At 44.9% G+C, this 22,083-nt stretch overlaps 1 protein-coding gene across 36 annotated transcripts in view; it reads right to left on the minus strand.

The window, feature by feature from the left end:
* The window catches only part of S100PBP (S100P binding protein), a 42,663-nt gene extending 20,642 nt beyond the window's left edge, over positions 1-22,021 (minus strand). For 2 of the 36 annotated variants that reach the window (XR_016211136.1, XR_016211135.1), the window contains exons 1-6: positions 21,853-21,998; positions 13,661-13,776; positions 10,037-10,875; positions 8,877-8,962; positions 5,123-5,226; positions 3,285-3,550 (exon numbers count right to left, since the gene is read on the minus strand). Coding sequence is in view for 22 of the 36 variants with exons in the window: in XM_070078829.2 (XP_069934930.2) it covers positions 25-29; positions 5,123-5,226; positions 8,877-8,962; positions 10,037-10,873 (1,032 nt within the window). In the remaining 14 variants the exon portion in view is untranslated. The other 34 variants (XM_070078823.2, XM_089301062.1, XM_070078818.2 and 31 more) reach the window with 32 other exon arrangements.
* Positions 22,022-22,083: the final 62 nt, after the last annotated feature.

Genomic DNA, 22,083 nt, shown 5'->3' on the forward strand with positions numbered 1-22,083 from the left:
CCCAGCGATTCTACTTCGAGGCAATCATCCTATAGAAATAAGAGTTGTACATAAACATTTATTAACCAGAATGTTCACTGCAGCATTAGTAATGAAAATGGACACAACCTAATTATCCAGATGGAATAAATTAAGAGAACTTTGCAACCACTGAAATCATAAGTGAGGCCGGCGCCGTGGCTCAATAGGCTAATCCTCTGCCTTGCGGCGCCAGCACACCGGGTTCTAGTCCCAGTCGGGGCGCCAGATTCTGTCCCGATTGCCCCTCTTCCAGGCCAGCTCTCTGCTATGGCCCGGGAGTGCAGTGGAGGATGGCCCAAGTGTTGGGCCCTGCACCCTCATGGGAGACCAGGAGAAGCACCTGGCTCCTGATCAGCGCGATGTGCCGGCCACAGCGCGCCAGCAGCAGCAGCCATTGGAGGGTGAACCAACGGCAAAAGGAAGACCTTTCTCTGTGTCTCTCTCTCACACTATCCACTCTGCCTGTCAAAAAAAAAAAAAAAAAAAGAAAAAAAAGAAAGAAATCATAAGTGAAATACTTAACATGGAAATGTTCTTAAAATATATTAAAAAGAAAACACATTATAAACATGTGATTTCCCTGTGTATATTCTACTGTATAAAAAAGATAATAAAAATGTTAATTTTATTATTTCAAAGTAGCTGGAGGGCTGGCGCCGCGGCTCACTAGGCTAATCCTCCGCCTAGCGGCACCGGCACACCGGGTTCTAGTCCCGGTTGGGGCGCCGGATTCTGTCCCGGTTGCCCCTCTTCCAGGCCAGCCCTCTGCTGTGGCCAGGGAGTGCAGTGGAGGATGGCCCAGGTGCTTGGGCCCTGCACCCCATGGGAGACCAGGAAAAGCACCTGGCTCCTGGCTCCTGCCATCGGATCAGCGCGGTGCGCCGGCCGCAGTGCGCCGGCCGCGGCGGCCATTGGAGGGTGAACCAACAGCAAAGGAAGACCTTTCTCTCTGTCTCTCTCTCTCACTGTCCACTCTGCCTGTCAAAAAAAAAAAAAAAAAAAAAAAAAAGTAGCTGGAATATAGGTGATTTTAATTTATTTTCTTTTTATTAAGGAAAAATCATTTTTTCTAATATCTGAAAGAACAAATTTTGTTGTGATCCTAGTGGGCAGGACTAAACTACCACCAGAAATTACAGGGAAGCCAAAACTGACTCAATGTAAGGAATAATTTTCCAACAATTAGTTTTCTAAGCAATGAATGAATGGCCTGCCTCATGGTAATTAATATTCCATTAACAGAACTATAAGCAAAGCCCAAATGGCCATTTGGCAAAAATATATCAAACAAATTCATGTGTTAGGAGATTAAAGAGAAGACAGTAATGGTCCTTTTCTGCTCTAAGAATTTATAATTCCAGGGGCCAGCGCTGTGGCATAGTAGGTAAAGCTGCTGCCTGCCGTGCCAGCATCCCATATGGGCACCAGTTCAAATCCTGGCTGCTCCACTTCCAACCCAACTCCTTGCTATTGTGCCAGGGAAAGCAGCGGAAGACGGTCCAAGTCCTTGAGCCCCTAGCACCCATATGGTGGACCAGGAGGAAGCTCTTGGTTCCTGATCAGCCCAGTTCTAGCCATTGCAGCCATTTGGGGAGTGAACCGAAGATGGAAGAACTCTCTGCCTCTGTCTCTACCTTTCAAATAAACAAATCTCTAAAAAAATCTTTTAATTCCATATAATATTTTCTATCAGTGGGGACTGCCCGGAAGGAAATGATTGGTATTTCTTTGTAAATGTTATTAAAAACCCTTTTGGCAGGGGTGGGCATTTGGCACAGTGATTGAGATGCCTCCATCCAGTACTGGAGTGCCTAGGTTTGATTCCTAACCCTGCTTCCTGCTAATGCTTACCCAGGGAGGCAGCAGATGACAGCTCATGTACTTGGGTTCCTGCCACCCACAGAGGAGACCTGAATTAAATTCCAGGCTCCTGGCTTTGCCTGCCCCAGCCCTAGCCATTGTGGGCATTTGGGGAGTGAACCAGCAGTATGAAGACTTCTGTTTTCCACCTTTCAAGTAATTTTTTTTTTAATTTTATTTATTTGAAAGAGTTACAGAGAGAGGTAGAGCGAGAGAGGTCTTCCATCTGCTGGTTCACTCCCCAAATGACCGCAATGGCCAGAGCTGAGCCAATCTGAAGCCAGGAGCCAGAAGCTTCTTCCAGGTCTCCCATGCAGGTGCAGGGGCCCAAGCACTAGGGCCATCTTTTGCTGCTTACCCAGGCCATAGCAGAAAGCTGGATTGGAAACAGAGCAGCCAGGACGCCAACCAGCACCCATATGGGATGCGGCACTGCAGGCCAGGGCGTTAACCTGCTGTGCTACAGCGCCAGCCCCTCAAATAAATTTTAAAAGTTAAAAATAGGGACCAGCGCTGTGACAAAGTGGGTAAAAGCTGCCGCCCTGCAGCACTGGCATCCCATATGGGCACCGGTTCAAGTCCCACCTGCTCCACTTCTGATCCCACTTCTCTGCTATGGCCTGGGAAAGCAGCAGACGATGGCCCAAGTCCTTGGGCCCTGCATCCATGTGGGAAGACAGGGCAGAAGCTCCTGGCTTCAGTTCAGCCCAGCTCCAGCCATCTCTGCCATTTGGGGAGTGAACCAGATAGATTCTCTCTCTCTCTGCCTCTCTGTAACTGCCTTTCAAGTAAATAAATAAATCTTAAAAATATTTCAGTGTGAAAGTTAGTATTTCCTTGCTACTAATGGTAAGTATTTAATAAATGTTAGTTTCTAGAGTGACATATGGTTCCATGCATGGTACTTAAATTTGTACTTATCATCCTCACCGCTGAAGTATGCTATCTTTTTACTATATTAAGCTATTCCAGCTGTTCCCTGAATATTGGGACAGAGATTTTTATAACATTGGGTACAGATTGCTGAATAATGAAAAACATGGAAAATATGTTATAAAATGAGCAGCTACTCATTGCTTTTCTTGTGAAACTTGCTTTAAATGCCTCGAATGAAAAAAGAAAACATAATTGGAAATCATCAATGTCAAGCGCCTAGGATATAAGACAGTCACCTCACAGAGGGGGAAACAATGAGCAGGCCTCTTGCACAGACCCTGAATACAGACAAACTGCTTTTAAATCCACCCTCTGTCCCCAGCCCCATGACACGCTACAGGGCAGCATCTCTACTTCCACTCGACCTAAAATAATTCAAGAAAAACATTGCACAAGCAGAGAGGTGAGAAATCAGTATGAATAATATTTGATTGCTTAAGGAAATTGGGGCTGGCGCCGTGGCTCACTTGGCTAATCCTCCGCCTTTGGCACCGGCATCCCATATGGGCACCAGGTTCTAGTCCCAGTTGCTCCTCTTCCAGTCCAGCTCTCTGCTGTGGCCCAGGAAGGCAGTGGAGGATGGCCCAAGTGCTTGGGCCCTGCACCCGCATGGGAGACCAGGAGGAAGCACCTGGCTCCTGGCTTCGGATCAGCACAGCGCACCGGCCGTAGCAGCCATTTGGGGGTGAACCAACAGAAGGAAGACCGTTCTCTCCTCTCTCACTAACTATGCCTGTCCAAAAAAAAAAAAGGAACTCTTAAGTAAAAATTAATAGAACCCAGAACAAAAATTCTTCTGACAGATGTCTCAGAGTTTTTAACCTTTCACTCACAGCTTTATAAAACAAGTAAAAAAAAAAATCCTACTAAATAATTCAAGACTTGTCAAGAGGGCAATCTTTTTTGCAGGATGGAAAATTTCCTTAAAATCCTTTCTAGTGATTTTCAAAATATCTTAGAGTAACTAAACTATCTTCCCTGTGGAGTCTACCTAAGGCAACCCCCCTTCCCCATCTCTACTCTCTAAGCATCAACAGAAGAGTTCCTTCCTTGTTCCTGCTGCACTTTCTGCTCTTTGTTTCCAGTTGCTAATCTTTAAACCCAGCTCTACTGAAAGTACTCAAAAATGTGCAGAACAAACAGGGAAAGAAACTAAAGATGACAAATTTGGGGTGTTTTTGAGAAGGAATTCCTTCAGTAGTATGAAACCTCTCTAACCTCTGCATTTTTAATTCTGCTCACAAATGTCCCTTTAGGAATTTTCCTATTAGCCATCAACAGTTCAAACTGAATGATAATATGAACTGCAGTGTCTTGAGTGCTGGAAAAAGAAGTCTATCTACTTTGGTTTGCAATAGCTTCTAATGAAGTAGAGAGAACTCAGCTTAAAGGATCTAGAAGTTAGTCTAATCTTCCAAGAGTTTTTATCCAGAGGACAAAATGCAGGATGGTATTTGAAAAGCAATTTTTTACATTTTATGCTGAAGAAGGGATGCACATCACGGGGCAGCAGATGAAGCCACAGCCTACAAAGCCAGCATCCCATATGTGCACCAGATTCAGCTCCCTGCTAATGCACCTGGGAAAGCACTGGAAGATGGCCCAGGTATTTGGGCCCCTGCCACCCACGTAGGAGACCCAGATGAAGCTTCCACCTCATGGCTTCTGTCTTAGCTGTTGTGGCCATTTTGGGAGTGAAGCAAAGGATGGAAGATCTCTGTCTCTCTTTCTCTCTCTCTGTCTCTCCTCTCTAAATCTGCCTTTCAAATAAGCAAATAATAAATCTTTTAAAAAAATGTTGAAGGCAATGGGAAAATAATTTCTAAAAAAGACTCAATAATTAGTAAGCTGCACTTGGTCAGCCACTTGTATTTTTCAAAGAAGAAAATCCCTAACAAAAAAAGTATGAGGGTACCTTAAAAAAAAAAAGTTCACCGAAAAAGGGATTAAAAATAAGTTTATTTTGATGTAAAATTTTTTTGAACTCCATGAATAGTTTTTCCATACTATGCATTTTCCATGAACCTTTGTGAGGTTCCTCACAAAAGTCCCACTTTCTTCCCATGAAGAAACATTCTTCATGTACAGTACTAATGAGCTTGCTTAGATCCTTCTCTAATACTGGTTAACCAAACCTCTTTGGGGATTATCTGGTTAGGCAATCCTTTGAGTCTTTGGGTAAGAAAATTTTCTTTCTCATCAATTTAAGAAAATTCAAAACAATGTCCCAGTTTAAAATGCATTCTGTTGGAAAGAAAGAGCCCCACCCCATGTTTTATTTGTGGGTATTTGGTTAGCACGTTACCTTGGTTAGAGTCCACTGGATCTTGTATATGAGCAATGACCCTCCTGAGATAAATCTGCTTCTGCTGTTCTAGATCTGATTGTGAAAACGTCGAAACATTAGTCCTTGAACAAAGCAAACCAGGAGGAGGAAAACAGTCCGTTAGAACCATGAGTATAGTGTTTTTTAGAAAAAAGACATATACTGTTGATTGGTTAGAACAACTAACTTTCAGGGGCAAAATTCTCTTTAAGTCCCAGTGACTGGAAGGAACAATTTGGTGAAGTGGTTAAGATCCTGCTTGGGATGCTTACATCACACACTGAGGTGCCTGGATTGGAGTCCCAGCTCCACTTCTGATTCTAGTTTATTACTAATGAGTATCTTGGGAGGCAACAGGCAATGGCTCAAGTTGCTGGATCCCTGTCATCCACATAGGAAACCCAGATGGAGTTTTTTTTTTTTTTTTTTTTGACAGGCAGAGTGGACAGTGAGAGAGAGAGACAGAGAGAAAGGTCTTCCTTTTGCCGTTGGTTCACCCTCCAATGGCCGCTGCGGTCGGCGCGCTGCGGCCGGCGCACCGCGCTGATCCGATGGCAGGAGCCAGGAGCCAGGTGCTTTTCCTGGTCTCCCATGGGGTGCAGGGCCCAAGCACCTGGGCCATCCTCCACTGCATTCCCTGGCCACAGCAGAGGGCTGGCCTGGAAGAGGGGCAACCGGGACAGAATCCGGCGCCCCAACCGGGACTAGAACCCGGTGTGCCGGCGCCGCTAGGCGGAGGATTAGCCTAGTGAGCCGCGGCGCCGGCCTCAGATGGAGTTTTGAGTTCCAGGTTTTTGCCTGGCCCAGCCCTGGCTGTTGTGGGCATCTGGGAAGGACCCAGCAGATGAAGATCTCTCACTCTTTCTGCCTCTCTGTGTATTCCAAATAAGTTATTTGGAAAAATTTAAGATCAGTGACAAAAGACAATGTTATCATATAAATATGAAGTTAAAATCAAGATTAGAATGGAAACAAAGCAGAAAAGAAGAAATAGGTATAAATTTCCTGCTAACAAGGAAGGCAAAGATTATCTAGTTGCTAGATAAAGAAAGCTTTCATTGAGTAATTCAAGGTTAGTTAAGAAATAGCTTCACAGAGCCACAGAAAAGGTATATGAGATAAAGATGGAAAAGATACAGCTAAACCTGGCTATTAGGGCTACGGGGACCTTGGCAAGAGCAATTTTTGGCTCTTGCTTTCACTGACTGCATTGTACTTAAGAGTCGGCAGATGAGAATATTGAGATCATACGTTTATTACTGTTCCAAGTAGAGACTTGTGTTCTTTGGTATAATTCCCATTGTAAGCATTTCACAATGTTTTCCTATTTATGTCAGGAAAACAAGAATTTTAAAAAATTGGATGGGGCCAGCACTATGGCAAAGTGATAAAGCCACCACCTTTAATGCCAGCATCCCATATGAGCACCAGTTTGAGTCCTAGCTGCTCCACTTCCAATTCAGATTTCTGCTATGGTCTAGGAAAGCAGTGGAGGATGGCCCAAGTCCTTAGGCACCTGCACCCACTTGGCAGACCTGAAGAAGCTCCAGGCTCCAGGCTCCTGGCTTTTGAGCGGCCCAGTTCTGGCCATTGCGGCCATTTGGGGAGTGAACCAGCAGATGGACGACCTCGCTCTCTCTCTTCCTCTCTGTAACTCTGCCTTTCAAATAAATAAATCTTCAAAAAAAATGTGATTATGGGTGATATAAAAAGCAGACTTTAGCCTTATTTGTAATATTTAAAACTTTTAAAGCAGAATAATTTAAAATAATGCATAAAATTGAACAATCAAAAAAATTTTAAATTCTATTGTAAGGATGCTAATCTGACTCAATCTAAAAGTTTGTCTAGAGCATTCAATTGAAAAAGCCCATGTACAGACTGCCATCTCCTGGAAAGAAGAGAATAAACTGAAAGGTGACCCAAATCTGCCACCCTTATAAGAATTTTCCCCCAAGGACAACCGTGTGCAAGTTCAGAGAGATTAGTTGATTTTCTACATAATTATGCTTAAACCTTTTTGTTAAAAACTATTCTAACTTTCCATCATATACATGACCAGATTCCTATACACAGGGGAGAGATATTAACAAAGTACTTCAAAAAGTTATTGAGAAGGGGTCAGTGTTGTGGTGCTGCAGGTTGAATCACCACTTGGGACTCTGGCATTCCTTATTTGAGACCCAGTTCAAGTCTTGGCTACTCTGATTCAGATCCAGCTCCCTGCTAATTTGCCTGGGAAGGCAGTAGATGATAGTCCAACTGCCTGGGTCCCTGCCACCCATGTGGGAGACCTGGTTGGAATTCCTGGATCCTTGCTTCAGCCTGGCCCACCCCTGGCTGCTGGCATTTGGAGAATGAACCAGAGTAGGGAAGTTCTCTCTGTCTCTATCACTTTGCCTTTCAAAAGATAAGAAGTGTATCTTTTTTTATTTTTTATTTTTTATTTTTGACAGGCAGAGTGGACAGCGAGAGAAAGAGAGACAGAGAGAAAGATCTTCCTTTTTCCGTTGGTTCACCCCACAATGGCCGCTGCAGCTGGCGCACTGCACTGATCCGTAGCCAGGAGCCAGGTGTTTCTCCTGGTCTCCCATGCGGGTGGCAGGGCCCAAGCATTTGGGCCATCCTCCACTGCATTCCCGGGCCATAGCAGAGAGCTAGAAAAGAAGAGGAGCAACCGGGACAGAATCCGGCACCCCGACCAGGACTAGAAGCGGCGCCAACCTTTTTTTTTTTTTTTTTAAAGATTTATTTATTCACTTGAAAGTCAGAGTTATACAGAGAAGAGAGGCAGAGAGAGAGAGGTCCTCTATCACTGGTTCACTTCCCAATTGGCCACAACAGCTGGAGCTTCCTCTGGGTCTCCCATGTGGGTGTAAGGGCTCAAGGACCCAGGCCATCCTCCATTGCCCTCCCAGGCAATAGCAGTGAGCTGGATCAGAAGTGAGGCAGACAGGACTCAAACTGGTGCCCATATGGAATGCCAGCACTGCAGGTGGTGGCTTTACCTGCTACACCACAGCGTTGGCCCCAAATAAGTATATCTTAATTTAAAAATTGTTTTAAAAAAAAAAAGTTGAGAAAACAGAATCAAAATAGGTAAAGTTTTGTTTGGTACAAAAAATTTTTTGAAATCTGTGCATAATTTTTTTTGAGGATTCCTAGTACATCTTTAACTTTTTAAAAAAATTATTTGGAAGTCAGAGTTACAGACAGCAGGAGAGAGAGAGACAGAGAATGAATATCTTCCATCCACTATTTCACTCCCCAGATGCTCACAATGGCCAAGACTAAGCCAGGCCAAAGCCAAGAACCAAGAGCTGTATCCAGGTCTCCCATATGTGTGGCAGGGGCCCAAGCACTTGGGTCATCTTTAGCTGCTTTTCCTAGGCCATTAGCAGCGATCTGTATTGAAGTGGAGCAGCCAAGACTCAAACCTGTGCACATATGGGATGCTGTCATTGCAGGCAGTGTTTTTACTGGCTATGCCAACACTGGCCCTGTCTTTTTTACTTTTAAAATAACCTAAGGAGGCAGCAGAGAAGGGATAATTAGCCATATTTTACTGGTGTAGAAACTGAACAGAGAGATCATTCGATTTGCTAAGATCATACGGTTGGTAGTGCCAAAATTTCAGGATTTTTTTTCCTGCATTAAGGGGAAATTGGGGAGGGGAAAAAAGAATTTGAAGACAATCAACAGAAATCAGAATATTAAATTACAGTTATGTTACCTGGTTTTGGTTTGTAGAACAGGAATGACTTTGCCTAGTCTTTTCTCATGGACTTTCACCTTCCCAGAATCCTTGTCAAAAACATCCTATTTTTTGCCAAAATAGAAGGAATGCAAAAGATAATTCTTAGCTACAAGAAAACACTATTTATGAAAATATTTTTAAACCAAAGACTATAAAGGCATGCCCTTGAACACATATCCTTGAACTCCACTGTGTCCCATGCACTTTTTTTTTTTTTTTTTTTTTGACAGGCAGAGTGGACAATGAGAAAGAAAGACAGAGAGAAAGGTCTTCTTTTTGCCGTTGGTTCACCCTCCAATGGCCGCCGCGGCCGGCGCACCGCGCTGATCCGATGGCAGGAGCCAGGAGCCAGGTGCTTTTCCTGGTCTCCCATGGGGTGCAGGGCCCAAGCACCTGGGCCATCCTCCACTGCACTCCCTGGCCACAGCAGAGGGGCAACCGGGACAGAATCCGGTGCCCCGACCGGGACTAGAACCCGGTGTGCCGGCGCCGCTAGGCGGAGGATTAGCCTAGTGAGCCGCGGCGCCGGCCCCCATGCACTATTAATAGTGCTTTAAATGATAGCAACTACAATCTTTGGGGAAAAACAAAAAAAAAAAAAAAAAAAGAAAAAGAAATTCTAAGTGGTATATGGCACTTATTCGGCAGATAGGCAATCAGGGCCAAAAAGGTTAGGAAAATTGCTCAAGATTCTTAGCTCTTCAGTGGTTCACTCAGATATAGAGTTATATCTAATAAGCATGCCAACCAAGGATGAAGACTTAGTCTGAAACTCAAAGAAAGCAGAAATAATAAAATCATCACCTTATTCAATAAATCATAACTGAGTAAGATATACCAAGTACTACAAATACATTATTTCATTCTTATTATATTGTAAAAATATATTATACTCTGATTTACAGGTAAGAAATCTGAAGAGGGCATAGAGGCTAAATAACTGATCCAGTGTCTCTCAGGACCCAAACTGAAATTTGTCTGGACACAAAGCTCTGCTAGACTGGTGGTACAGGATGTCTATATCACAGGAGAGGCTGTGTATGTATAAAGGTAGGGGGTGTATGGGAACTTATTTATACAGCTTCTGAATGAAAATAATTTCCGTTTTCTTTTCAACTTGAAAAAAATGCACTTACTTTGTTTGGTGAACTGGAAACTGAAAACTTCACTTCACAACTTGATCTATGTGATCCGCCATTTCTCCAGGGTGACTCCGCGTTAGGAGTCTCTGGGTGGTCTGAGAGCTGAGAAAATACAGGTGTGGGTTTCTTACAATCAGGCAGATTTTTACCAGAGACAGTTAGTTGAACGTTACTGTTGGAAGACAGCTGAGGCTGTTCCCAGGAAGAATTACTGGGGCTGATCCCTTCAGATTCAGTGCAAGCTTCACCCTCATTTGGGGTAAGACCATTTCTCATTTCTTCCCCAGTGGGGGAGGGCTTTTCGGTCTCTTTGGATGAATTAACTTTTTTCTTTTCACGCACAGTATCACACGCAGCTGGATTAAATGGTGCAACAATAGTTACTTTTATGAGATTCTTTTCTAGTGCAAAACGTCTGTTTAAAGGTTTAGCAGGAGTTGGCCCATGACCAACTGATGTATTTAGTTGAGGTAGTTTAAAGAGGCCAGGGGTCTCAGTTACTGGTCCCAAGCTGCACAATGAATTTGAATTTTTCTCTTGTGGAGTATCAGGTAGAATCTGATTCCCTTTCCCTCCGTTCTCAACATGTCCACCATCATCTTTATACAACCCTTCTCCACACACATCTGATGGGTCATCATCTTTCAAAAGCTCCTGGATCTCCTCCTCTGTGTAGCTGAAATGGCCATCATCTTCTTCTCCATCCGATAGCTCCAGCAAGGAATCATCTAATTCTTCTTCATCCAAGGAACTCCAAGAAAATGAGGCATTATCTTTATGCAAGAAAGAGGTCCCAGAAGACTGTTCAGAGGGCATTAGTGAGCATGCCATATCTGGAAAAACAAGAGGAACTTTCACTGAAAGAAAACGAAAACTTTATACCAACTTCAAACCATTTTATATGACAGTATTTTAAAATCTTGTGGAAAATGTGTACTATGAAAAAATATGCATGGATTTCAAATATATTTTGCACCAAAATAAATTTTCAACTTCATTTCCACAAACTTTTTTTTTAAAGACTCACTGACTGAGTCATTGATTTGAAAGGCAGTGATGAGAAGGAAAGACCGAGAGAGATCTTCACTCCTCAAATGGCCGTAACTGCCAAGGCTGGGCCAGGAGCCAAGAACTGCATCCAGGGCCGGCACTGTGGTGCAGCAGGTTAAGGTCCTGTCCTGAAGCACTGGCATCGCATATGGGCGCCAGTTCTAGTCCTGGCTGCTCCTCTTCCAATCCAGCTCTCTGCTATGGCCTGAGAAAGCAAAAGATGGCCCAAGTCCTTGGGCCCCTGCACCCATGTGGGAGACCCAGAAGCACTCTGATGTAGGATGCTAGTGTGGAAAACAGTGGCTTGATTTGCTGCACCACAACACAACACCAGCTTCATTTCCACAAATTTTTCAAGATAATCTCATATCACTTCAAGGTGGTACCCTATGCTCAAAACTTTGCATTATGACTTATAATAAGAGAAATAATTCAAAAATAGTTAATCTTATCAGATTATGGAATTACATGGTAAAACAATGAAATACTTTTTCTGTTAAAACAGTAAAAATTATTACATGGTAAGACAGGTTGGTAAGGATGCGGAGAAACAAGCACTCATACACACAGTCAACAAGACTGCAAATCAGCACAATTTTGTGAAAAGGAATTTAGCCATATCATTTGATCCAGGAATTTCTTTTTTTCTTAAGATTTATTAATTTATTTGAAAGTCAGAGTTACTCAGAGAGAGGAGAGGCAGATAGAGGACTTCCATCTGCTGGTTCACTCCCTAATTAGCCGCAACAGCCAGAGTTGCGCTGATCCAAAGCCAGGAGCCAGGAGCTTCTTCCAGGTCTCCCACGTGCGTGCAGGGGCTCAAGGACTTGGGCCATCTTCTACTGCTTTCCCAAGCCACAGCAGAGAGCTGAATTGTAAGTGGAGCAGCCAGGTCTTGAACTGGTACCCAAATGGAATGCCGACTCTTCAGGCCAGGGTGTTAACCTGCTGCACCACAGTGCCGTCCCCTAGGAATTTCACTTCTGGAAATTTACCCTATAGAAGTACCTATTACAAAAGCACTGAGAAAAATATACAAGGATGGCTGGCGTCGCGGCTCAGTAGGCTAATCTTCCGCCTAGCGGCGCCGGCACACCGGGTTCTAGTCCCGGTTGCCCCTCTTCCAGGCCAGCTCTCTGCTGTGGCCAGGGAGTGCAGTGGAGGATGGCCCAAGTACTTGGGCCCTGCAACCCATGGGAGACCAGAAGCACCTGGCTCCTAACTTCGGATCAGCGCGGTGCGCCAGCCACAACGCACCAGCCGTGGCGGCCATTGGAGGGTGAACCAACGGCAAAAGGAAGACCTTTCTCTCTGTGTCTCTCTCACTGTCCACTCTGCCTGTCAAAAAAAGAAAGAAAAAAAAATATATACAAGGATATTTAAAGCAGTGTCATTCAAAAGAAACCAAATAATTATATCAGCCTAAGTCCATCATCAAGAGAAGTGAAGTGCTGGTGCTGTGGTACTGCAGGTAAAGTCACCACCTGTAGTGCCAGCATCCAATATGGGCGCTGGTTCGAATCGCCACTGCTCCACTTCTGATCTAGCTCTCTGCTATGGCCTGGAAAAGCAGAAGATGGCCCAAGTCCTTTTGCCCCTGCAGCCACATGGGAGGCCTGGAAGAATCTCCTTGCTCCTGGCTTTTATTTTTTTATTTTATTTATTTATTTATTTTTTTGACAGGCAGAGTGGACAGTGAGAGAGAGAGACAGAGAGAAAGGTCTTCCTTTTGCTGTTGGTTCACCCTCCAATGGCCGCCACAGCAGGTGCACTGATCCGAAGGCAGGAGCCAGGTGCTTATCCTGGTCTCCCATGTGGGTGCAGGGCCCAAGGACTTGGGCCATCCTCCACTGCACTCCCTGGCCACAGCAGAGAGCTGGCATGGAAGAGGGGCAACCGGGACAGAATCCGGCGCCCCGACCGGGACTAGAACCCGGTGTGCCGGCGCCGCAAGGCAGAGGATTAGCCTAGTGAGCCATGGCGCCAGCCCTTGCTCCTGGCTTTGGATCAGCACAGCTTGGGGCACTGCAGCCATCTGGGGAGTCAACCAGCAGATGGAAGACCTCTCTGTCTCTACCTCTCTCTGAAACTCAAATAAATAAAAATAAATCTTAAAAATAAATAAATAAAATAGAATTGGATGGGCATTGGCCTAGCAGTTAAGACACCCATATCCCATATCACAGTGACTGGGTTCAAGTACTGGCTCTAAATCTGATTCTAGCTTCCTGCTGATGTACATCTTACGAGCCAGCAGGTGGTAACTGACGTACTTGGGTCCCTGACACATGGAAGCCCTCGACTGAGTTCCAGGCTCCACACTTTGGCCTGGCCCAGTCCTCGCTGTTGTGAGAATTTGAGAAGTGAGCCAGTGGATGGGAGACTGTCTTTCTGAGCCCCTCTATCTCTCTGTCTCAAATAAATATTTTAAAAATAAACACAATAAACATGTACCATCATGGAACGATATCTACAACACACAAACAAAACAAATATAGATCATGTAAAAACATGTGTATTATTTTGAAGTTAAAAAAAATCAGTAAGATAAACAATTGCTTTCCATACTGTGTGGAGCTGCTGGAGAGATCTTTGCCTTTGCCACGAGACCAAATGGAAAAGGTTTGCGCTTTTGCTAGCTGTTCTTTTCAGGAGACTTGTCAAAATGATTGACTCCCACCTTCCTGCAGACACAAAGAAAATTAAAGGATCTTCTCATCACTTTCAACTCTGCTAATTACAAAGTCAACTGTATTATGCTTAAGGTGCTCCATCTATTAATTTTGAGCTTGACTTTTTGGATTTTTTGAGTCAAGTACTCCACAGAAAAACCTTTAGAGAAAAAAATTATGCAACAGAAGAACTAGTTTTATTCTTCCTAACAATCTGTACTTTCTTAAGTGCATCATTCGCTTTAGTAGGATTAACACTGGGTTGGCAGGCCTGGTTCTGTCACTAACCAGACTCTTAATAACTTAGGCAAGCCACCTAACCATTTGGACTTGTTTCCTCATTTATAAAATGGGAAAGCAATGGAGAAAGGGGACTAGGCAAAGTCTAAGATTCCACAAAACTTAAAAAATTAATCATGACCACAGACACACAAATCTCATTTTCCATACCACTATAAATGCAAAAAAAAAAAAAATCTGTAAAGATAACAAACACAAAAAGCAATGACTAGGGGCCAGTGCTGTGGCTACTGGGTAAAGCCTCTGCCTGCAGTGCCAAAGTCCCACATGGGTGCCGGTTCGAGTCCCAGCTGCTCCTCTTCTGATCCAGCTCTCTGCTATGGCCTAGGATAGCAGTAGAAGATGGCCCAACTCCTTGGGGCCCTGCATCCTCCCTTCCATCCAGGAAGACCTGAAGGAAGCTCCTGGCTTCGGATTGGCCCAGCTCTGGCAGTTGTGGCCATCTTGGAGTGAACCAGCGGATGGAAGTTACCTCTCTCGCTCACTCTCTCTCTCCCTCACTCTCTGTAACTCTGCCTTTCAAATAAATAAATAAATCTTAAAAAAAAAAAAATCAATGACTATTACGACCTGTGGGGAGAGGGCAAAGGAAGACTATTGTTAGTATCATTTTACTTTTCTACTTGAGTATTTATTTTTATAATTAAAATACAGTTTTTTTAATTGCTAATGACAGATCTAATCTATCATCATTTGCCAGATGGGAAAGGTGATAAAAATCTAGTATTTCACCTATCACATCTGAGATAATACTTAAGCACTGAACTTAACAATTTGGAAAATTCCTTATACAGTCTTTTAACTGTAAATTTTTCCCTATTCCGATACCATCTATACCACACCTTGAGTTTCAGTTTCAGTTCATACACTTTCAGAAAACATTTTCTGAACAATTAGCACAAAGCACTGAGCTACATATGTCTGTTTCCTAAGAAATAAAAACATGGTTCCCACCCTCAAAGAATGTATAATCTTGCTAGGAAGAAAATACTGAAAATTAAGCACCAACATAAGACCATATAAAATAGTACGGACAATAAAGTACTAGAGTTAGAAGAGGGATTATAAAATTTTAGAATTAGAAATAATGACTATCTATTATAAAACAGGCAATATAAGACACATTTTATAACTCTAATTTAACCCCTCAACACAACTCTGTAAAATTTATCTTTATCAAGGAAATCAAGTTTTCTATTATATCTAAACAGAGCATTTAATACTTCTGATTTCACCAATATTCCAGCAACTTTTGTGAACGAGTTCCAGGAATACAAGCAAGTCTCTCCACAAGAAGAAAAGTAATTTCACTCCCTAGTGGCTAAGTTATTTTATAGAGTGAAATGTTGTTTTGTTTTTTTAGGGAGCAGTAAGAAACAAGTTTATTTCAGGAAAATTTTTCTTTTACTTAAAAGTTTTGCTGTTGTCAAGCACAAATATCACACGCTAAAGGGTGAAAGCAGCTACATTCCTCAGAAGCACTCTCTGAACCACTGCTCCACCTCATCCCAACTCCTTCCAAAAAGCATGAAGCACATACTTGGTCCAACAAAGAGCTAAATAGATTTTCACTCTTGGAAAACTGAAGTTCACAGGCATTAAGCAACTTAACCAACTACATGTAGCTAAAAATTCTAGCACAAGGATCCAAATCTAATTCCAAAGGCAGTTTTTTTGTTGTTGTTGTTTTAACTTTTATTTAATGAATATAAATTTCAAAAGTACAGCTATGGATTACAATGGCTTCCTCCCCCCATAACTTCCCTCCCACCCGCAACCATCCCCTTCCCCGCTCCCTCTCCCCTTCCATTCACCTCAAGATTCATTTTCAATTCTCTTTATATATAGATCAGTTTAGCATATATTAAATAAAGATTTCAACAGTTTGCACCCACATAGAAACACAAAGTGAAAAATACTGTTTGAGTACTAGTTATAGCATTAAATCACAATGTACAGCACATTAAGGACAGAGATCCTACATGAGGAGTAAGTGCAGAGTGACTCTTGCTGTTGACTTAACAAATTGACACTCTTGTTTATGGCATCAGTAATCAACCTAGGCTCTTGTCATGAGTTGCCAAGGCTATGGAAGCCTTTTGAGTTCACCGACTCTGATCATATTTAGACAAGGTCGTAGTCAGAGTGGAAGTTCTCTCCTCCTTTCAGAGAAAGGTACCTCTTTCTTTGATGACCTTTTCTTTCCACTTGGATCTCACTCGCGGAGATCTTTCATTTAGGTTTTTTTTTTTTTTGCCAGAGTGTCTTGGCTTTCCATGCCTGAAATACTCATGGGCTTTTCAGCTGGATCCACATGCCTTAAGGGCTGATTCTGAGGCCAGAGTGCTGTTTAGGACATCTGCCATTCTATGAGCCTGCTGTGTATCCCGCTTCCCATGTTGGATCATTCTCTCCCTTTTTTATTCTATCAGTTAGTATTTGCAGACACTAGTCTTGTTTATGTGATCCCTTTGGCTCTTAGTCCTATCATTATGATCAATTGGGAACAGAAATTGATCACTTGGACTAGTGAGATGGCATTGGTACATGCCACCTTGATGGGATTGAACTGGAATCCCCTGGTATGTTTCTAACTTTACCGTTTGGGGCAAGTCAGCTTGAGCATGTCCCAAATTGCACATCTCTTCCCTCTCTTATTCCCACTCTTATTTTTGACAGCGATCACTTTTCAGTTAAGTTTCAACAGTTAAGAATAACTGTGTATTGGCCGGCGCCACGGCTCAGTAGGCTAATCCTCCACCTAGTGGCGCTGGCACACCGGGTTCTAGTCCCAGTAGGGGTGCCAGATTCTGTTCCGCTTGCCCCTCTTCCAGGCCAGCTCTCTGCTGTGGCCAGGGAGTGCAGTGGAGGATGGTCCAGTGCTTGGGCCCTGCACCCCATGGGAGACCAGGAGAAGTACCTGGCTCCTGCCTTCGGATCAGCGCGGTGTGCCAGCCGCAGCGCGCCAGCCATGGCGGCCATTGGAGGGTGAATCAACGGCAAAGGAAGACCTTTCTCTTTGTCTCTCTCTCTCACTGTCCACTCTGCCTGTCAAAAATAAAAAATAAAAAAAAAAAACTTTAAAAAAAAAGAATAACTGTGTATTGATTACAGTATTCAACCAAAAGTATTAAGTAGAACAAACAAAAAAAATACTAAGAGGGATAACGTATTAAGTTGTTCATCAACAGTCAGGGCAAGGGCTGATCAAGACACCATTTCTCATAGTGTTCATTTCACTAACAGGTTTCCTTTTTGGTGCTAGGTTAGTTGTCACAGATCAGGGAGAACATATGATATTTGTCCCTTTGGGATTGGCTTATTTCACTCAGCATAATGTTTTCCAAATTTCTAACAGGGATCACTTTTCAGTTAAAATTTAAACACCTAAGAATAATTGTGTGTTAATTACAGAGTTCAACCAATAGTACTAGAACAAAAAAAAAATACTAAAATGGATAAAGTATTACATTGTACATCAACAGTCAGGACAAGAGCTTACCAATGGCCGGTGCCATGGCTCAATAGGCTAATCCTCCGCCTTGCAGCACTGGCACACTGGGTTCTAGTCCCAGTCAGGGCGCCGGATTCTGTCCCAGTTGCCCCTCTTCCAGGCCAGCTCTCTGCTGTGGCCAGGGAGTGCAGTGGAGGATGGCCCAAGTCCTTGGGCCCTGCACCCACATGGGAGACCAGGAAAAACACCTGGCTCCTGGCTTTGGATCAGCGTGATCGCCGGCCTCAGCGCGCCGGCTGGGGCGGCCATTGGAGGGTGAACCAACGGCAAAAAGGAAGACCTCTCTCTCTCTCTCTCTCTCTCTCTCTCTCTCTGTCCACTCTGCCGATCAAATAAAAAGAGCTTACCACTGTTGTGATAGGCTTGCCCAAAGTCAATTCGCAAATGGCTGAGTTGGTATCCAAACTCAGGTCTTCTAAGTTCAATATACATACTAAAAAACTTAGAAAAATGCTGCCTTATTATGCATATAAAACTGCCCTTGGCCTCACAGATGCAATGGAAGGACTGAGAAACATCCCTGAATGTGACCAAACATCACTGAAAATAAAACTTTACTTGCACACATAGGACTAATATCCTTTACCAACTGCTAGTCCTAAGTCTTACGACATCCAGAGGCAGAGCTGGCTCCGCTGAGTTTTTCTCATAGACTCTCCCAATAGCAAAAGCATGCTAAACAATACCATAAGTGAGGGTACTTCAAAAAGTTCAGGGAAACAGTGGCATTAAAAGACATGCTTATCTAGGTGCAAAAAATATTTTGAAATCCATGCATTCCCCCCGCCCTTTTTTTAAAAAAAACAAGCTAATCTTTAAATTCTATTCTAAAAACTTTGTTTAAAAATTTGAGAGGCCAGAGAGAGAGTAAGCAATCGAGTGAGGGTGTGAGTGCATACTCCCATCTGCTGCTTCACCAAATGCCAGGCTGGGTAGGAGCCAGAGCAAGAATCCAGGAACACAATCCAGATTTTCCACATGGGTGGCAGAAGCATGATTACTTAAGCCTTCACCACTGGCCCCCAGGGTCTGCACTAGCAAGAAGCTGGAGCCAGGGTCCAGGGTCCAGAGCTGGGAAATGAACCCAGGCACTCCAGTGAAGAACAGACATCTTAAATGCTAAACTAAATGCTTGCTCCCATGGTTTTCTCATAATGTGCATTTTACATGCACTTTCTGAAGACCTTTTATATATGCAAATATAGACATGATTTTTAACATGCACAAATAATTCTCATTTGTATTTCCTCATTTTCAAAAATACATTTTAATTGTAGAGATTTTAAACATGTACATAAGGTAACATAATGAACTGCTATATACCCATCACTCAACCCCAACAACTATCAATCCATAGCTAATCTTGCCCCAAACACTTCCCCTCTATACTGGGTTAATTTGAAGCAAATTCCAGGCATCACATCATTTCATCTGTAAAAAACAAGAATTCCTTATAAAATACCCAGTTCCAATTTCTATGTATATCATATTTGTTTCAAACTTTAAAGAAGTCAGTATTTGAATAAGATCCATACCACATAACTGGCCAATGTCTTGTATTTTAATCTATGGATTCCCTATTTTCCCCTACCCCACAATTTGTTAAAGTAAACAATTTCATATATGTATATCATAAAATTATAAGACGACGCATGGGAATGAGAAATGCCAAATTCAGGACAGTGGTTACCTGTGGTGGCGGATGGCAAGTGGCCATGAGTAGCTTCACCTCTATCTGTAAAGTCTCACTTCTTAATAAACAATAGAAAGACAATTATGGCACATACTTGGCACACAAATATGACAACCTAAGATAAAAAGGGATGGTGGGGGGTGGCACTGTGGCACAGCAGGTTGAGCTGCCCACCTGTGACTGCTGCATCCCATAAGAGTGCCAGTTGAAGTCCTGGCTGTTCCACTTCAGATCCAGCTCCCTGCTAATGTACCTGCAAAAGCAGCAGAAGATGGCCCAAGTGCTTGGGCCCCTGTCACCCATGTGGGAGACCCAAATGGAGTTCATGGTCCTGGCCTAGACAGTTGTGGTCATTTGAGGAGTGAACCAGATGGAAGATCTCTCTCCCACTTGTCTGTAACTCTGCCATTCAAATAAATAACTCTTTCACAAAAGAAGCAGTAAACTGGTAGAGAACTTCCTCTAGACCCTGCTTATTTAGAAATTAACCAGTATGTTATTCTTTTCTAGTTTAATTCAGTTTTAAACCAAATTGTCACTAAACTGAACACCAGATGGGGCTGGCATTGTGGCATAGTGGGTAAAGCTGCTGCCTGCAGTGCCAGCATCCCATATGGACGCTGTTTCATGTCCCGGCTGTTCCACTTCCGATCCAACTCTCTGCTGTGGCCTGGGAAAGCAGTGGAGGATGATCCAAGTGCTTGGGCCCCTGCAACCATGTGGGAGACCCGGAGGAAGATTCTGGCTCCTGGCTCCGGATTGGCCCATCTCTGGCCATTGTGGCCATTTGGGGAGAGAACCAGCAGAGGGAAGATCTCTTTCTCTCTCTCTCTGCCTCTCTGTAAGTCTGCCTTTCAAATAAATAAATAAATACTTAAAAAAGAAAAGGAGATACAGAGATTCTCATAACGCTCAACTGCGGGTCATTTAGGAAAGCACTCTAAATCTAAAAATGCTGTTATCAAAGAAAGTTGATACGTTGCAAGGGAGGAAAAACCTTCTGATAAAACTGGAGGCCTTTAGTGAGGTTCCACAATGCAGCTTCAGTTCCTGCTCTGCCATTCTACCCTTCTTGGCACTTGCTCGGAGAAACTACGGGGACCCCTGTACTTTGAAAGGAAAATTATTTTTTCCCATTTCCCATCTCTTAATTCTGTCGCTCCCCTCCCCTGCCGTGACCCTATTCTGTCCTTCCCATCTCTCACCTGTCCACCCCCTTCCTCGCACTTCAGTTTACCACCCCCTCTGTTCTCTAACCTCCTGGTTGCAACCTCAGAAACTGGTTTCCTGTCTATTTTTATCATACCTTAAAAAACCCATTGCCTAAGAGCACAAAAAGCCTTATTCAGGCCGCTCAAACAGCTACCTCAGGCTCAAGCCCACATCCTTAAGGCTTCAAGATCAAGGCCATTAACAAGCTGGATGGGACAGCTATGGCCACGGGCAAGGGTTCTTTCCCGCCCCACTGGCCTTCCATTTCCAGCATCTCCCAAACGCAACACACGTGAAGCACAGGAGCACGAAAAGCACTCAGTTGGCTTAGTGATCGCTCCATCCAAAGGGCACCAATTTTGTTTTGAAAAATCAGAGTGAACTGCGATCATCTGTAAGGACTCTACCACTCCCCGAAGTAACTGGAAACACCTCAGGGCCGGGCGGGAACTCTAAGTAACGTTTCATTGGATCGGGCTGCCAGGGCTCTCCTCCCGCACGGGCACGGGGACCAGATATTACTAAGCGGCCGCAACAGGTTTGTCACGGGAAAAAAAAAAAAAAAAAAAGTCTTTTGAAGTGGAGCCCCCTAACAACTCCGAAACAAACTGGACATCAGGTCAGGGCGGCCGGTGGGCCATTTCATTACTTCTCAGCCCTCTCCGGGGCCAACCTCCTCCCCAGGAACGAGCTGGTCACCGCGCCCGCAGGCCTGCAGGACCTCGGGGAACGGGTGGCCCAGGTGCCCCCTTCCAGGGGTACCGCCCAGCCGCCTCAGAAAGGCCCCGGCTGCGGGGCCGCACCGGCCGCCGGGCAGGGTCTCGGCACGTCCCTCCTCCCTCCGAGGAGAGCGGAATTCCCGGCCCGAGCCGGAGCCGGAGCCGAAGGTGGGCGCCGCGCGGGCTTCTCCGCGCCCCTCCCCCGGCAGGGGCGAAGTCGGACCCGGGCGAGCCCGCGCGGCGCCAAGCCGAGAACGCCCACCTCGGCCGCCCCCCGCCCCCCGCCCGCCCGGGGGCGTCGTCCGCTCCCAGCGCCAGCGCTCGGTCCTCCCTAGCAACACCCTCCCGCCGAGCGGGCTGGGGCAGCCCCGGCCCCGGGCCCCACGGGGCAAACAGCGGACTCCGCTCCCCGCCTCTCGGACAACCACACAGCCTCTCCTCTCAGCAGGGTGAGCGGCACCGCTCGCTCGCACGCAGACGTGGAGGCGGGGGGCAGGGACATTTCCCCGCCATCACCTCTGGAGCGAGAACGAGCTCTTCTCTCCCTCAAACGGGGCGGACGGCGCGCGCAGCCCCTCGGAGAAGCAACAGGCGCCCCATCCCCCGCCCAGCCTGGGAACGTCGACCCCCTCGTCCCTCCCGCGCTTCACCTCCGGAAGACGGGCCACAGCCTGGGCAAACGACGGCGCCTCACTCCGCCCCCTGCGCCATTTTATCGCCCCCTCCTCAACCTCCCCCACCCCCAGCCAACTCCAGAGGGAGGGCGAGCAAACGGTGATTGGCAGGAAACCGCCCCGCCTTTAAGAAAGTTGCGCCTGCGCAGACGACGCGGCCACGCCCTCCGTACCGCCCACCCCGCTTCCTGGCTCCACCCCTTCCCG

This window comes from Oryctolagus cuniculus, chromosome 7 (assembly GCF_051225735.1).
Source record: "Oryctolagus cuniculus isolate XC-2025 breed Fujian yellow rabbit chromosome 7, ASM5122573v1, whole genome shotgun sequence".
NCBI classification, from domain to species: Eukaryota; Metazoa; Chordata; class Mammalia; order Lagomorpha; family Leporidae; genus Oryctolagus; species Oryctolagus cuniculus.